Consider the following 17,818-nt stretch of genomic DNA (forward strand, 5'->3'; position numbering starts at 1 on the left):
AACTTATGATCACAATTGAGCCCAAATTTTCTGTTGCTAAGTGAGATATTTGTTAAGTGAATTTTGCCCTGTTTTACAATCTTTCTTGCCATAATTGTTAAGTAAATCACTGCAATTGTTAAGTTACCGCAGTAGCACAGTTAAACAAATCTGGCTTCTTCATTGACTTTGCTTCTCAGAAGATTACAAAAGGGGATCACATGGCCCCTGGGACACTGCAACCGTCATCAATATGAGTCAGTTGCCAAGCATCCAAATTTTGGTCACATGACCAGGGGATGCTGCAATGAGCATGTATAAAAAACGAGTCGCAAGTCACCTTTTTCAGTGCTATTATAACTTAGGTCGCTAAATGAATTGTTAAGTCGAGGACTACCTGTAACCTATAGACTCAATGACATCAGAAAAGAATATATTCATAGAAAATCAAAATGAAAAATAACAATACAGGATAAAATATAATATTGGAATCAAGCAATCATGTTCCAAAGATCCTCCAGAAAAATTCAGCCTGCACTAATTCCTGGAATGTCAGTGATGGGGGCATCTATAAGTATAAGTATAATCTTTATTGTCATTGTACTTAAATACAATGAAATTGGAAATCTAGCTTCTATAAATACCATATATTTTTTTGTTTTATTTTCCCCTTAGCCTTTTATGCACATAATCATTTCTGCTTAATAGGAGTGATCTATTAAGTCTGCTGTTTTGTCCAAAGAATTTATTGTAGTGTTTATTGTGTGATACTACAATGTTGATGTTATGGTGGTATAAAAATATGTTAGATTGTTATCCCACCTTTTGTTCAAGACCTCAAGGTGTCCTCAAATTACAGTATTTATTCTACAATGATTGAATTTTCACTAATGAAGCAAGTGCTACTTTGCAGGCTTAATGTATTACACAATAGGTGTTCTACTTATTTCACTATAGATTGCATCAGAATGTAGTTCATGTCTCCCCTCTCACCCCTTTCCTGGAATGGAAGGGAGTAAGATGCCCAGAGGGAGGAGGGTGGGGACTTCTCTTAGTCTATTAATCACCTCTAGAATGCCATGCCTCCGTTGAGGCCTCAGGCCAGTTGGCAAAATTTCCAGGCCTTTTTGGAAGGCCAAAAGGGAGGATCTGAATCACAACTTTGGGCTGTGATGTTCCAGAGGATGGAAGCCATGGCAGAAACTAAAATAATGCCTTCTGTAACCATATCACACATTTTGAGTTTGTAATTAGCGGTATTCCAAGTGTTTCAGAAGTATAATTGTGGAAAGCTAAGGGCTTCCTTATCTTAAGAAGATGGTTCATGTTAAAAGAAATAATCACACTGTATTAAGCGATAGTTTATTGAACAAATCACCATTATTTGGGTTTCTGCACGTTAACTACATACCATAGTTATCCAGTCATAAATTCCAGGTTCTTTAAGAACTTAAATCAATGTTTATCAAACGTGGCCATTTTTAAGATGTGTTGCTTTCATCTTGCAGTATTCCCCAATCAGCAAGCTGACTAGGACATTTTGGGAGTTGAAGTTCACACGTCTTTTTGTTATTAGTTGCAAAGTCGTATCCGACCCATCGCAACCCCATGGACAACATTCCTCCAGGCCTTCCTGTCCTCTACCATCCCCCGGAGTCTATTTAAGCTCACACCTCCTGCTTTGGTGATTCCATCCAGCCACCTCATTCTTTGTCATCCCCTTCTTCTTTTGCCCTTAATCTTTCCCAGCATTAGGCTCTTCTCCAGTGAGTCCTTCCTTCTCATTAGGTGGCCAAAGTATTTGAGTTTCATCTTCGGGATCTGGCCTTCTAAAGAGCAGTCAGGGTTGATCTCCTCTGGGACTGACCGGTTTGATCGCTCTGCAGTCCAAGGGGCTTGCAGGAGTCTTCTCCAGCACCAGAGTTCACACATCTTAAAACTTGCCAAAAGTTTGAAAAATACTGGCTTAAGCAAAACCATAAGGCAGTATGAACCTAGTTGCAGCCACATGCATTTCACAAGAAGTTTATTCAGCGAACTCCTGCGGGGGTCGGAGTCGGGGCAGGACATAAGAGTAAAATAGGGTGTCAATTTGATCTAGGATTTAAGGCATGGGGCTAGAAACCAGGAGACTTGAGTTCCAGTCCCACCTGAGAGATGAAACAGCTGGGTGACTTTGGGCCAGTCATTCTCAGCCCAACGCACCTTACAGGGTGGTTGCTGTGCAGAAAAATAATAGGAAGGAATGTTCCGTATGTTGGCTACCTTGAATTACATATAAAGTAATAAAGGTGAGATAAAAACCTTAAAAAAAAGCGATCTAAGAAAATAACATTCTGCCTTAATTCGCACCAGTTTGCTTTGTGCCATCGCCTACCGCAATTTTCCAGGGGAAAAGATAAGATATTCACTTATGGCAGTAGGACCTGCCGGTATATCGAAGTAACTAAATACAGGAAATTCACTTGCTTTGATGAGGAATGTCTTCTTACAGACCGAAAACCAATCCTCATTCCAAAATCTCCATGGGGATGTAATATTTTGGGTGGGTGGGGGGGAACTCTTCAAATAGGTATAAATGTTCATTCTCCTCCTCTACCGCGTATATTCTCTATTAATATTGTTGGAAGAAATGTCCTCCTGGGTTCAGCTCCAAGTTGGGAAGACGACACTGGAGACATGGAGGCTGCTTGGAAAGATGGTTTAATGGTGGACAGGACCACATGGCTTGAGTCCTGAACAGAAAAGGTGATCACATGCTTCAATGTTGGGTGAAGAAGAAGAGGGGAAGGGGCTTGTTGGGCTTTTTATAATCTGTTCAGCCCCACCTCTCTGTTTCCTGTTCCTGTGTAAGAAATGTATTCTGATTGGTTGTCAGACTCCCAAGGGGCCCTGCAGGGGCAACTCTCTAGGCTGTGTTTTGAATCCCAAGTTTGATTGAGTTTCCAGATGCCTTGTGGTGAGTTTCCCTGGAAGGCTAATCCTTCCTTTATTATGTAAAGTACACTAGCTGAGGCCCCAATGACTCATTGACAAAGGGGAGTGGGGTGGGCAGAAAGCTGCAGGGGCTACTTTGTTTTTAAAACATGTTTCTCCCTTTCTGATCCAGGGAAATACGTTTTGCCTTTTCAATATTTCCCAGGATATTTCAATTTTCTAGGAGAGGGCTGGGTGCTAACTTCGTACAATACATCGGGTACTACTCTGCTTCATTTTCCCACATACATTTTAAAAGTTTCAGGAAGTTTGCACCCATGCACGCGCATGCGCGCACACACACACACGAGCGCGCGCGCGAGCGCGAAAAAGACGCCTCTCCGCCGGATCAAACACTTCCCATCCCCTTCGCCAAGCCCGCTAAAAAAACGCGCATGCGCATGTGTTAACTTGTCTTTGGTCTAGCGCGCGCCTGTACGCCTGTGCGTCGGTCACATGACCCGTGGCGGGTTAATCTGAATCGGGAGGTGATAGAAGCAAACTAGTCTAAGCGGGTCGGCCTCGGAGGGGCCCGGAGAATCCTGGCTGCGCCAGGCCTTCCAGCGGCCTAGCGGCGGCTCGATTCACGACTCCACCGAAAGACCCAGTTTCGTTCAATTTCCACACGGAAGGCGGCTGTTGGAGGCCAGAGGCCGTCGGGAATCGAGCGTCTCTGTCTCCCTTTGGGCCTCTCTCTCTCGCGCGGTGTTGGCGGAAGAGAATTGGGAAGAGAAAGGCGTTGCGATTTGTAAACCGTGGTCTTAGTTCCGGTGAGGTGAGGAATAAAACGAGGGCTATTAATAGTAATGATTTTTTTAAAAAAATATTAATCTCACTTTTACTCCTGTTTAATGGCGATTACTGCAGTGTGCCAAGGAATGCATAACATGTCCAGCGTTTGTATTTGTGGGTTGTCTTCGCTTACATTTCAATGAAACGCATGAAAACATAGGTGGATATTATTTACCGTATGACTATAAAATTAAAGGGCAATTTTAAAAAGCCATTTGTCCAAACTGCATTTGTTTTCTCTCTTGATAGGAATATCGGATACTTTGTGCCATGGCTATGCAAATGCAATGCGACGAGAGCATAAATATCTCAACGGAGGAGGAAAGCTTCGGTCCTCAGCCTATTTCTCGTTTAGAAGTATGTATTACTAACATGTATTACTGTAAAATTATGTTGGGAGTCATATCTTCAGTCCCATCTTACATTCTTTATTGATAGTTTTACTGTTTTAGTGCAAGTTTCAATGAAACCATTTTAACTTTTACATTTTTTTGATGAAATAAAGCTCCTTATCACCAGTGCTGATATTATAAAATATTTTACTTGACAACGGGCGATTTGTTTCTTTTTTTATGCAATCTTTGAAAGAAGTTGAGAAAAGGAGAAATTGATATCCAAATCATTATAATTTCCAAATCTTAGTGTTATCGAAATAACTTATTTTTAATAATGATTTTTTATTTTAATAATAGTTTTATACCTTTGTAATGACTGTTTTTATATATTGTTTTTATTGATTATTGTAAACTGCCCAGAGTTGCTTCTGTGAAGTGGGAGGCCATGTAAATCTGATAGATAAATCTTAAATGTGTTTTTGTTACTTATTGCTTATGCACAAAAAGGAAGACAATGTTAGGTGCTGATTTATTATATAAAATATATTTTCAAAAAAAATTAAAATCTTTTTTACTAAAAACTTTACTTGCTGAAGAATTTAAAGCTGTGTTTTTGTTTATTTAAATTAATGGAAATGATAGAAATATACAAAGCAGATTATAAATGTCAGCTGCTATCTTTGCAGACTGCAGGATCAGATCTCATATAGTTCAATGGAGCTCATTCTTACATTAGAATATTAGGTTTTGTTACCTATTACATTTGGATCATTATGTCTGACATGTATAGAACTCTTTGATTTCTACATTAAATGTGTTATATAACAATATGTTTGTTTCTATAGCAATGTGGAATAAATGCAAATGATGTGAAGAAATTGGAAGAAGCTGGTTTTCACACCGTTGAAGCTGTTGCCTATGCACCAAAGAAGGAATTGCTCAATATTAAAGGCATCAGTGAAGCTAAAGCAGATAAAATCCTGGTAATCATGCTTAGCTTAAAAATGTTCAGAAAATATGTACATCTGCAATACTAAGTATTATTTGTATTATCTTATTGACTGATTGATTTGACTTATATGGGTCTCTACTTCATATAATGATTCTTGGTGGCTTATAACAATTCATAAAACAGAAATGACCTTCTTCACAGGAAATAAGACTGAACATCCTCTCAGCTCAATTCCATCCTAGCCTAATGCAGTTTTCCACAGCACTCTAAAAGACTAAAAGGATAGGGATCCCTCAAATCTCAGGTGGGAGGCTATTTCAAAGGGCCATCAAGAAAGCATCTCCAAGACCCCATTAGGTAACAACATTTAAGAGAGAGAACTTGGAGCGTGCCCACTCTATCATATACTTTTTGCAAGTGGTTGCTTGTAATTTTTAAATAATTATAGGGAAAACTGGAGAGTTTTAACCCAAGAATACAAATGAAACAACCGAGTTGTAAAATAAAACCAATCTTTTGATTTCACTGTCATTTGCAGGCTGAAGCAGCAAAGTTGGTTCCAATGGGATTCACCACAGCTACAGAGTTTCATCAAAGACGCTCGGAGATTATTCAAATTACCACTGGATCCAAAGAACTTGATAAGCTGCTTCAAGGTACAATGTTTGATTTATAATTGGTCCTGAAGTCATTATCATATGTTATAAATCAAAAGTAGATGACATAAATATACAGGATGGTTTTGGATTGCTTCTAGCATTAATATAGGAAAGAGCGTATTTTGAGATCCCATAAACTTTGAATTTCATATTTATATTACATTGCTGGGCAGACTTAATACAGTGAAGTTTACTTCTGAAAAAATAGTAAGAGACCATTGCTAAAAAAAATGTACAGATTGTTTCCCAAGCTAAAGTCTTCATATTTTAATTTCTCCTAAAATAGTTTCTACAAAAATAATCTCATTCAACAGTAATAACAACATCCTGATAAGGTCATAGGAAAAACATTTAATTGAATAATATTAAATAGTTTTCATAAATCAAAAAAACTTGTACAGTATGGCTGATTTACATAATAATGTCCACTATCTGAATTCTGTTCATTATGTTTCTTGTAATTGGAATTTCAGAAGTAAATTTGTTCAATATGGGATATATTTGCAGAAATAAGAAAGATTTTCAGATCTCTTAGGTTTGAACTTAAATATGTGATACACAAATCTCATGAGCATATTTGTATGTCTACAGTTATTGCGATATGCCTGAAATGTGTACTTCTTATCCAGGTGGAATAGAAACTGGGTCAATAACAGAGATGTTTGGGGAATTCCGCACAGGAAAAACTCAGATATGTCACACATTGGCTGTAACCTGTCAAGTAAGCAACGGAGACTCTTCTTTGTGTAATACTGTGCAGAAAAATCTTGAGAATTTGTTTTATTCCATATATTTTAATTACATGGTTCACAGGACTGGTAAGATAATGCAGTAAAATTACAATTCCGTAGTCCTTTTTACCGTGAAGTCTGAATTAGATGTTTGGTTGATGACCCTGATTTGGAAGTCTTGGTTTAACAGGTGGAGAATGCTGCAGTTCTTTAAATATGCCAATCAGGCAGGACATCTTTAGATTAAGCACGAGGACATTCTAAAAGCTGAAAGTTAAATGAAATACTTGATGGCAGATCCAGAATTGGGAACTTGTAGGCTTGATAGACACTCTGAAAATTTAGATTTTAAAAAAATGTATACTAAAACAGAAAACTGTTCTTAATTATTTCTACAACTATAATTTTCACTGATAGGCCCTCTTTCTACAACAGCGGATTTGCTATGTCATCATTCAGTTAATGGCCCTTAGAATGAATTTAGTTTTCCTCCATTACCTTTTCCAGTTTTATCGGATGAAATGTGCCCCATAAAATTCATCAACTAAATAAATATTAATTTTATATAAGCTATACAATATTAGATGGCTTACAGATATGTTAGCAGTTTGATTGTTGTCATTTAATGTTTATCTTGAATTGGCCTCCCTTAGTTACCCCTTTCCTCATTTTCTTTTTAACAAACCTATTCATAAATTATTTCTTTTAAGAATTACAAACAAAATAATATATTTTGGTTTGTTTGGTTATCAGTTTGTATTTCTAGGTGATAATAAGACAAGTCCCCAACAGCCTGATATAATGGATTATAGCCAATGATGTGTGTTCCCTGAAAGGGCAGATTAATTCTTTTTCATATACACACTTCAGATTGGCCCTAGTAGATTGGAAGAGAATCACCTTGCATAACATTGGATACAAAATATTGTATTGAATATCCATATCATAGAAAGATGCAATTTTGCAATTTAGTTCACTTCTGTAAACTGAATTGGCCATTTTTCCCCCTAAGCTCCCTATTGATCGAGGCGGTGGTGAAGGGAAGGCCATGTACATAGACACAGAAGGCACTTTCCGTCCAGAGCGCTTGCTAGCGGTGGCTGAGAGGTCTGTACTTCTATCTGGAAATTATAGGTGTGGGCAGTATTTAAGTCTCATGCATTTATTTTCACTCCTGTAAAATTGATCTATGTTTGCCTCCTTTCCCCAGATATGGATTATCTGGGAGTGATGTTCTTGATAACGTGGCTTATGCTCGAGGATTTAATACAGACCATCAAACCCAGCTGCTTTATCAAGCGTCTGCTATGATGACAGAATCAAGGTAAGAAAAAAGTCAAGGAGTTTTCTCCTTTAACAAATTAAAATATTTATATGTAAAAGATTCCAATTTAGGATACACATCATTTTATACAAGTTGGAAAGATAATGGCATAAAAACCTTCTTTCCCTATAAAAGTTCTTATGATAAAATTGCTTTTCAAAACAAGCTGTGTTTATCACAGGTTTGCCTGCTTCTACGAGTCTTTGCTAAAGGCAAAACAATATGGATTACAACGGTTCAGTAGAAGTTTTGTTAACAAGTTGCATTCCCTTTGGTAAATAAATTTCAAATGCTCTATCACCATATGTTGAATTGCATGAAAATGCCTTCTTTTATTATTGTTCCCCCGACGTCATACCATTTTCTGATACTAATTCCAACATATGTGAGGGTATTTTTTAACCGATTACAACTTTGATCTTTAATAACTTCAAATAGTATCATTCTGATAAAGCGAATTTGGTGTTGTGATTTAAGGCAGCAGACTAGAAACTGGGAAATGGTTAGTTCTAGTCCTGCCTTAGGCATAAGGGGACCTTGGACCAGTCACTTAGTCTCAACTTTAGCAAGAAGGAGGCAATGAACCACCTCTGAAATTTTGTCAGGAAAACTGGAGGGACTAATCCAGGCAATGTCCAGAACTCAAACTGTCCCAAAGCCCCCCCCCCCCCTTATCTTGGCAAGAGATGATGGACAGCCGTACAGAGGCTGCTTGTCATTATTAGGCATGCCTGCTTTACAGAACTTAATGTGAAACTTAAAATTGATACCAAGAAGGAAACCAAGGTTGTTCTCACTGCTTCAGTTGTCAGTTGGTTTGGTTTTCATCCTGGTAAGGCTATAAATATTGCCAACGTGGCTTTATCTTGCTCAGGAACAGCAGTAGGATGTACAGTGAGTCCTTGAGTTACGACCACAATTGAGCCCCAAATTTGAATTTTGCTCCCTTTTTCTTGCCACAGGTGTTAAGTGAATCACTGCTGTTGTTAAGTTAGTGATACAATTGCTAAGTGCATCTGGCTTCCCCACTGACTTTGCTTGTCGGATGGTCGTAAAAGGCATGACCATGACCCTGGGATACTATAGCCATCGTAAATATGGATCGGTTGCCAAGCGTCTGAATTTTGATCGCGTAACTGTGCAGCTGCTGCAATGGTTGTTAAGTGATGATAAGTCACTTTTCCCAGTACTATTGTAACAGGAAAAGTGTTGTTCTGCTCTTTTCTTTTAGATATGCATTACTGATAGTGGACAGTGCCACAGCTCTTTACCGGACAGACTACTCTGGCCGAGGGGAATTATCGGCCAGGCAGATGCATTTAGCCAGATTCCTGCGCATGTTGCTTCGACTAGCAGATGAGGTAATCATTAGTTCTACCTGCAATGCATTGTATGAAGACCCTTGTAGCAAGGTGTAGTGCCAAGCCCCCTGGGGATTTTACTTATTTTGTATTGGGGAAAAGGGGGGGTGGGAGATCTACACTTTACAGGTTAATCCTGACAACGTAATTGCTAGTTATGTTTCACGCCTGCACGCTTGTCCATGGTGTGCCATGGGAGTGAATTAGCTTGCACCATCTGGATAGCGGTGTTCGGATTGTGACATCTTCTGTGGCCTCTTCTGCCTATCAAATTCATGTTCAGGCAGGGCCCCTGTTCTTGCACAGCTACCCTTTCCAACGAAGCAATACCCATTTATCTACTCAATAAAAATGCTTTCAAACTGATGGGTGGGCAGGGCAGGAGTTACAGGTGAGTGACGGGAGCTCACCCTGTCCCACAGTACTGCCAGGGCTCAAACCACTGGAGTGTTGACCATTTCTGGTTGGCAAATCCAGCTTCCTTAAGCCACCGTGCCTCTTTTTTCCAGTTTATAGTGAAGAAGCTGAAACTGATTGTATGTTTCTTTCGCAACAGTTTGGTGTAGCAGTTGTGATCACAAACCAGGTGGTAGCACAAGTAGATGGAGCTGCAATGTTTGCTGCTGATCCTAAGAAACCTATTGGAGGGAATATTATTGCACATGCTTCAACAACCAGGTAGGATGGCAGATGCTAGTTTTAGTGAATACAGTTTTCATGCTTTCATTTAATTAGAAATTTTGTGAAAATTAGAACGAAGCTTCAATGTGATGTCAGGTTTTTTTTTTTTGCTGAAACCTGAACCAGGTTTTGTTCAGGTGATCTGTAGCTTCTATTCTAACTCAAGGTAGCTAACATTTCTGAGTGCTTTTTACAAAGAAAAACAGCAAAAATACTTTAAATAGATTAAAAAGCAGAATATAAAATATACTCCTTAAGCTATTAAATATCTCTTTAAAAGTCTGCTTATTTTGTAAACCACGCTGGTTCAAAAAATCCAGGTGTGCATTAGATTTACCTTATAAAAGAAATTCAAGAGTATGGTGACTACAGTTAAGGGGCAAAAATTATGGAGAAGTACATTTTGTTTTGCAAAAAAGACGACGATAAAAAAATGAATTACAACAAACAGCAGATGCTGTAGTAGTAGTACAAAACCTTGCATTTTTGTTCTTCCTGTAACTCACTTCCACCACAAGGTGGCCTCAGGTCCACTCTGTCTATAGACTTCATAGATTTCAGAGGCTGTTCTAGAGATGATAGCCTCAAGAATTAGAAGCATATGAACAGTAGTCATAAAGTTCTAAAAGAACAAAAAGGGTTACAATCTGCTTACATGATGGAATTGCAGAAGATCTAATTAAAAGTAATCCTGATTACGAATACATAGTTAATGAATTAACATAGTTAATTACGGTATTCTCCAAAGCTTGCCGATAAGATACTTTCCATTCACTTCCAAATTATTTAATTGAACATTTTGAAGACGTTACATAACAATTGCTTGTATAATACATATTAGCAATTGTTATGTAACGTCTTCAAAATGTTCAATTAAATAATTTGGAAGTGAATGGAAAGTATCTTATCGGCAAGCTTTGGAGAATACCGTAATTAACTATGTAGAAAAGTATTTTTAGTATTTCAGGGAATTGAGCAGCTGATATGCAAATGGAGTCAGAAACTCTCACCGGAACCAGTTTTATATTAAAAAATATGTTTACCTTAAGTAAGATAGGCAAACAGGAGCATAGTCCAGAAAATCAACACAGCAGGAACATCATCAAGTAAAACACAGAGAGCACACATAGCATATAGGAAAAAGCTGGAAACAAAGAAAGACTCCCCCTTTTCACTTACATCAGCCAGGTTGTCTCATGTACTGGCCAGCTCTCTTTAACTAATTAGGTATAACTATGTGTTCTTACTCATTGTCCAACCCTTCACTGCTCCAGCTATTAAATTTTAAATATCTTAACATAATGTGAGAACATTTTTTAAAAATGCTCTGACAAGAAATAACTTTTCCAGCACCTAAAATAGTTGAGAAATTCAACAATAAAATATTGAAGGTGAATTATAAATAAAATGAAAAGGAAATTAATCTGTTCAAGCTTTTTAACAGACTGCGTAGTGGATGCTGGAACTGAATTCACATTATGTAGTGAAGACAATGAAAACATTTTCCTCTTTTTTCAGGGTACAATAAAGCATTTTAACATGTTTCCCTGAACCTGAAGTCTTTTGTCCCAGAGCAAGATGAAATTACACACAGACACGCACGCACGCACACATTTCTTATTAATTGAAATAAAATATTTCATTCATTCCAAATAAGGTTTCCTTTCCAGCTGCATGGAGTCCTCCTGAATAGCAACTTTAGGAGCTGAGATTCACCAGCCTTTTTTTGACAGATTCCTACATGATTGATTAATGCTGAGAGAAGTTGATATCCATAGTCTCTGTAGTCAGCATGATTTAAAAGAAGTTACAATTTAAGATAATATCAAATGTTTTTCTTCTATGGAAAATGTTTTAGTCCAAACCCCTCAGCAGAAGTCGTAGGGAAGTTTGCAAGTCAAAGTCAAAATATTCTCCATCGTTTTCCCATTTTTGGAAACCTTCATTAGGGAACAAATCAGGAGTGAAATTCAGCAGGTTCTGACAGGTTCTGGAGAACCGGTAGTGGGAATTTTGAGTAGTTCAGAGAACCAGCAAATGCCACCTCTGGCCCCCGAGTGGGGTGGGAATGGAGATTTTGCAATATCCTTCTCCCAGGAGTGGGGTGGGAATGGGGATTTTGCAGTATCCTTCCCCTGCCAAGCCCACCAAGCCACACCCACAGAACCGGTAGTAAAAAAAAAAGAATTTCACCACTGGAACAAATTGTATGAATGGTAAAAGAAACAAAGTCAAAGTTTTATTGATCAAGGACAGGAGAAGTAATTACTATGATTCTTTGGATCTGATTATATTCTATACCGGACTTCCAATTTGTACCTTCTAGAAGTATAAAGCTAAGTTTCAATCTTCAGCTACCAACATAATGAAGAAAATTACTCTACAAATTTATCATAATGATATATCGTAAAACAGTAGTTGAAAGCAAAAAAAAGTATATTTAATATGAATGCATATTTGTAAGATGCATTAAGTTCTCATGTGGACATTATTATGACTTAATAGAATGACTTATTTACCGTAATTGCTGCTTTAGCTCTTTCAGATATTCAAATACACGAGTATTTTGGATAATATTGTGCTCTGCTGTTGATGTTCTTGACATATCAATGTGCTGTGGGCAATCAGGCCAAATGCAGACTTTCTGTAAGGAACCAACTTAATATTTGACTGATGCCACTGGGACAATGCTTAACTGCAGCACTTGTGAGGAGTAAAAGAAAGTAGCAAAGAATGCAAGAGACTAGTGTTCAGCATTGGATTTGGTTATGTAACTATGTGTTAACAAAGATAATGAAGTAGGAATTTTTTTTTCTGTTTGTGACAGTAGCCTTTTCCTTTAACTCACTTACCTATTCTGATTGTTTTGTTTGAGTTTTCAGTAGTATATCATGGATGAGGAAAACCTTAAAACACCAATAATTAACTGAATGTTGTCCAGAATATTCTCTGGTTGATATAATGGCATATAAATTGTATAAATGTCTAATGTTTTATTTAATAGTTCATTACTTTTTATTTTAATAACTGCATTAATTTGTCTGGTTAGGCTTTACTTGAGAAAAGGTCGTGGTGAAACTAGGATATGCAAGATATACGATTCACCTTGCCTCCCTGAAGCAGAAGCCATGTTTGCTATTAACGCTGATGGAATAGGAGATGCTAAAGACTGAAGAATCTGTCTCTTTGGTTTGTTGTGCAAAATTGGGCCAAGGAGGTATTTCTTTCCACATGATCCTGTTGTTCGTGAGACTTCTATTACACTACCAGAAGAAACAATCATACATTGTTATTGTGGATAAACTATAGAAGACTCCTGGACTATCTAAAACATACCTGATAACTTACTAAGAGCTTGTTTAGTGCAGTAGAATAGTAACAACTCTGAGAAATAACATTTGCAGAATTTATGCAGTTTATGGATATATCAAGTGTGAAATATTCAACACTTTCTGATTTTTATGACTGAAGCCAAAATAAAATGGAAGAAATTTGATGAGTAAAAGGAACTATCTAATAAAATTAAAGCAGCAATTGTTGAATGGCTAGCAGAAAATTTTATTAAATTTGTGTAGTTTCTTTTTCAAGGACAAACTAAAAGTTGTATTTTTTTACATACACATACTTGCACATCTGTAAATTGAAATATTGCATCAGCCAAGAAAAGCTAGCTATTATGCTGTTATAAGCAAAAGTTGTAAACATTTTAAAGATATGTTATATGTCTTCCACTTGTAAATATTTTCATAATTATAATGATTTAATTAAAGTTATCATATTATGATTGCAATTGACAATTTGCTATGTTTGTATTTTGATTCTTATATTTTGAGACAAAATGATGAATGAGTAATGTAGGAAATCTCTTCTGGGGAAAAACCCAATATTTTTTTATCTACAGTATTATGCAAATAATATATCTTCCATTTGAATTTTTTACTTACAGTGATTTCCACAAATGTAATAGCTCCTTACAGGTTGTTCTGACCCCCTCCTCTTGTATACCAAGACACTCCGACACAAAGTCTCTTCAAAGATGTTTATTGACATACAGGTTCCACCTTGGCAGCAATCCAGCCTGCCAAGGTCAAGATAGCACTCTGGGCAGCAATCCAGCTACAGCGACACCCCTTGGCAGCAATCCAGCTACCAAGCTCCAGATAATCACCTTAGCAGCCAAGGTCCAGGGAACAGATTGACAGTAATCCAGGTAAAACCTTTAGCAGCAATCCAGCCTGCCAAAGTACGACACAGATCTGAGCTTCTCCAACTCCAATGATCAGTTGATTCCTGCAAAGGGTGTGTCCACAAGCAGTCCCTTTATAGTCTGGAGAGGAGTCTAATGATCAGCAGCTGAGAGCCATTACCTCCGGTAATTGCTCAATTGCTCCTTACGCTGGGTAGCACGTCGGTAACGAGCATCTAATAGCTCACTGCTGTCTGACTCACTGTCCTGTGACTCCTCTCCACTGCTCCAATGCATGACATCAGGAGCCCCCTTCCTTTGGCTTTCACCACTGCTCCATGCCTCAGGCGCCCCCTGGTGGCCAACCAGCCTCTCTGCGCCCTGCTCAGCGTCGGAACCCTATCCAGGGTCCCCCACCTCCTCTTGAGCCGACTCAGAGGACACCTCGCTGTCGGAGTCTGGTGGCAGCGGCACCGGCACCGGCTGGGCCACAACACAGGTGAGATAAGGTACAGAGAAAAACTAGAAAACACCCATAAAAACTAGAGCAGCTCATTTTTTCAATTTAGCTACCACCTGAAACAAACTGGGTCATTTTCATTTACAATGGTAGCTTGATACTCGCTGTTAATTGGTTTCAGGAGGTATGGCGAGTACTACGAGTGCCAAACAAACCATGTGACTAACACATGACTTTTGTTTTGCTGTTCATTGCGAGGCAGCCAACACTGACAACTTCTAGCTTGTGCACCAAGTACTGAACAAACAATGAGTACCGGGACAAAATGTTCACTTCAAAATTCAAGAAGTACCAAATTCAGCAACTTTCATAGTTATTGAGTGCTGAGGTACCACTGTACTTTTTTCGGAGGAATTAACTGTGCCAACTCGTGAAGCTTTCCTGGCTTGCTCTCAAGTTGCCATAGGCAGGGGGATGGGACTCATGCCTCGCAGCTGCATCAAGGAATTCACACTTCAGTCAAAACAAGACACAGCCTAGCCAGGAGTCAAGGCCATCTCCATGGAGACTCGTAACAGCTGGAGGGAGTGACTTCTATGACCCATGAAATTGCTTCATTGGGGAATGTAACTGGTGAACACTGGAAGGAAGGGAAAACAGGGTCAGAGGCAAGGCGCAAATTGGGTGAAGCTAGAGTTTCACCTAGGTAGCACCGACATGGTGTTCCTAATAAACAACTGGATTTGTCTTGCTAAATGGCTTGAGACTCTTAATTTTATTAGGGCATTGGTTGGAACCCTGACATCAAGCCAGCTCTCCCAAAAACAACCGGGATTCCTGAGCCCCAGACTCTCCACTTGCTCTCCGATACTTGGGGTGCGTGGAGAGAAACTCAGGCTACCATGGCAGAGGGTGGAATCTCCGAAGAAAGCCTGCCCAGGCAAAGTAGGTAGATGTTTCCAGGTATATTTATCCATGTGCTGCAGCACCTAAGACTTAGTTTCTGCTGGCTCAGCACTTGATCAAGGTAATTCTTATCAATCGCTCTAACTAAAGAGCTTTCTGAAAGGAAAAAAAAAGTTTTTGCACTCTGAAAACCTCCCAAAAACGGCCCGTTTTTCGTGAAATTGGGCCCATTTTTTTTTAAAAAAAGGCATGAATAGGGGGCTTGCAGAGTGCTCCTGGGTGGGGCAAAAATAAGCAAAAAGGACCCATTTTTTTTTGCAAAAGCTGGCCCCTTTTTTGTCAAAAAAATTGCATGCATAGCCTTTAGGAAGCTTATAGAGTGCTGCTGGGGGGTGTGGGGGGCAAAAAATGGGCCATTTTTCACTCATTTCTGCCCTCCCCAGCCCCCAGGAGTTGTCTGAAAGTTTCCATAAGGCTATGCACGGCCATTTTTGTTTAAGGGGCGGGGCTTCGGTAGGCAAAAAATGCTGTATTCAGTGTATAAGACTTATAATGTCTTATACTTCAAAAAATACGGTAATTACTGATGGCATTATAGTCATACTTCTGTACTGCGAATGGAAGCACTCATGGGTCTAATACAGTGTCGAGGTCCAAGACTATTATCAGCATCTTTTGGCGGGAGTTCTGCAAAAATTAGCTTTCATGCCAATGCGCACATTGCCAGTCCACATTAGGAAACAGATACTACAGTATAGTATTATGGTATCTGAAGCCATCTCTCCTCTACAAATATGTAATAGAGGTGCACAAGGTCAACAGAACCTCTTTTTTTTAAATACAAAAATCTTGTTGGTCTAGTGCAGTGGTGGGCAACCCGCGGCTCGGGAGCCACATGCGGCTCTTTACACCCTTTAATGCGGCTCTTCTGTGTGCCAGGTGCCTGCTCCCCTCCCTCCTCTCGGGCTTTGGAGGGAAGCTTCTGCAAAAGCCCGGGCGAGTGACAATCAATTTTGGTCCTATGACTGCAGAATGCTGCAAAATACCATAAATGCAGGGCAGTTGTTGAGTGTTTCAAATGTGATTGGAACACTCAACAAGGTGACCACAGTGTGTGTGTGTTTGTGTGTGAGTGAGACAGACAGACAGAGAGAGGAACAGAGAGAGGGAGGGAGGGAGGGAATCAGAGAGAGACTGACAGACAGACACACACACAGACAGACAGACAGAGAGAGAGACAGAGAGGGGGAGGGAGGGGGAGAAAGATAGACAGACAGAGAGAGAGACACACACAGAGTGAGTGATTAAGTGAATGAGTGAGAGACAGACACACCCACATACACAGTGACAGAGAGAGGAAGGGAGGGGAGAGAGACAGAGGGAGAGACAGAGACAGACACACACACACACAGAGAGAGTGAGTGAGAGACAGACAGACACACACACACACAGAGTGACAGAGATGGGGGAGGGAGGGAGAGAGAGACAAAGAGCCAGAGAGAGAGAGAGAAAGAAAAAGAAAAAAAGAAAGAAAGTGGGAGAGAGAGATGAAATTAAAAACAACAACATACAAACCTGACTTACTCAAACTATCCAAGGAAATGCAAGGCCAATGTTCACATTAGTGGTTGTGACTTTGTCAGTCAATGTCAGGATGTAATTTTCTCTACATTGTAAGGCAAATTTTATGGAATTTAACGTTATCAATAAATAATATCGTTCTAAAGTTTTTGTTTTATTAGTTGTGTTATTTGTATCCTCCCGACCTATGTGGATGCTTGCATGCAGAATATTCTCAATAAAAACTTATTGAAACTAAAAACAGTGTATCATCCTATGTATTTTCGGTTTTAAAAATGTGGCTCTCAAAGTAAATTTCAATCGTGGTTTTGGCGAGATTTGGCTCAGTTGAAAAAAAAGGTTGCCCACCACTGGTCTAGTGCAGTGGTTCCCAAACTTGGGAACTTTAAGACTTGTGGACTTCAACTCCCAGAATTCCCCAGCCAGCATGGCTGGCTGGGGAATTCTGGGAGTTGAAGTCCACAAGTCTTAAAGTTCCTAAGTTTGGACACCCCTGGTCTAGTGGCTAAAGGCACCAGGCTAGAAAGGCAAACATGTGACTTCCATTTCCATCTTAGCCATGAAAGCCAGCTGGGTAACCTTGGGCATCACACTCCACCCAACCCACCTCATAGGGTTGTTGTAGGGCGGGAGGGGAGGAATAGGAGAATGGTGTGGGTTATGCATGCCACTTTCAGTTACTTTAAAAATAATAAAGGCAAGATATAAACAAACGTACTGAAAATACTTGTTTGAATATCAACAGCACTTAGAATATATCCAAATTTGAAATTTAGATGTATTTATCTGCTGAATATCGGGTGTCAAAAGTTCATGAATATGGTCTAGGCTGTAATTTTAAAGTAAATAATAACTAAGGCTTAATGACTGCAGAGGTTCTGGGGAAGTCTGACTA

General features: G+C 39.1%; 1 protein-coding gene across 2 annotated transcripts; it reads left to right on the forward strand.

The window, feature by feature from the left end:
- The first annotated feature begins 2,820 nt into the window (after positions 1-2,820).
- RAD51 (RAD51 recombinase) lies at positions 2,821-13,587 on the forward strand. 2 transcript variants are annotated; one of them, XM_081939153.1, is made up of 10 exons: positions 2,821-2,938; positions 3,997-4,104; positions 4,928-5,065; positions 5,573-5,690; positions 6,323-6,414; positions 7,437-7,531; positions 7,635-7,748; positions 8,980-9,109; positions 9,666-9,787; positions 12,840-13,587. In XM_081939153.1, exons 2-10 carry the CDS (start codon positions 4,018-4,020, stop codon positions 12,961-12,963), a joined length of 1,020 nt encoding a protein of 339 aa, XP_081795279.1. In that variant the 5' UTR covers positions 2,821-2,938; positions 3,997-4,017; the 3' UTR covers positions 12,964-13,587. The 2 variants fall into 2 exon arrangements, with proteins under 2 accessions (XP_081795279.1, XP_081795278.1); XM_081939152.1 differs by lacking the exon at positions 2,821-2,938 and adding an exon at positions 3,382-3,730.
- Positions 13,588-17,818: the final 4,231 nt, after the last annotated feature.

The sequence above is a fragment of the Natrix helvetica genome, assembly GCF_964273705.1.
Source record: "Natrix helvetica genome assembly, chromosome: 1".
NCBI lineage: Eukaryota > Metazoa > Chordata > Lepidosauria > Squamata > Natricidae > Natrix > Natrix helvetica.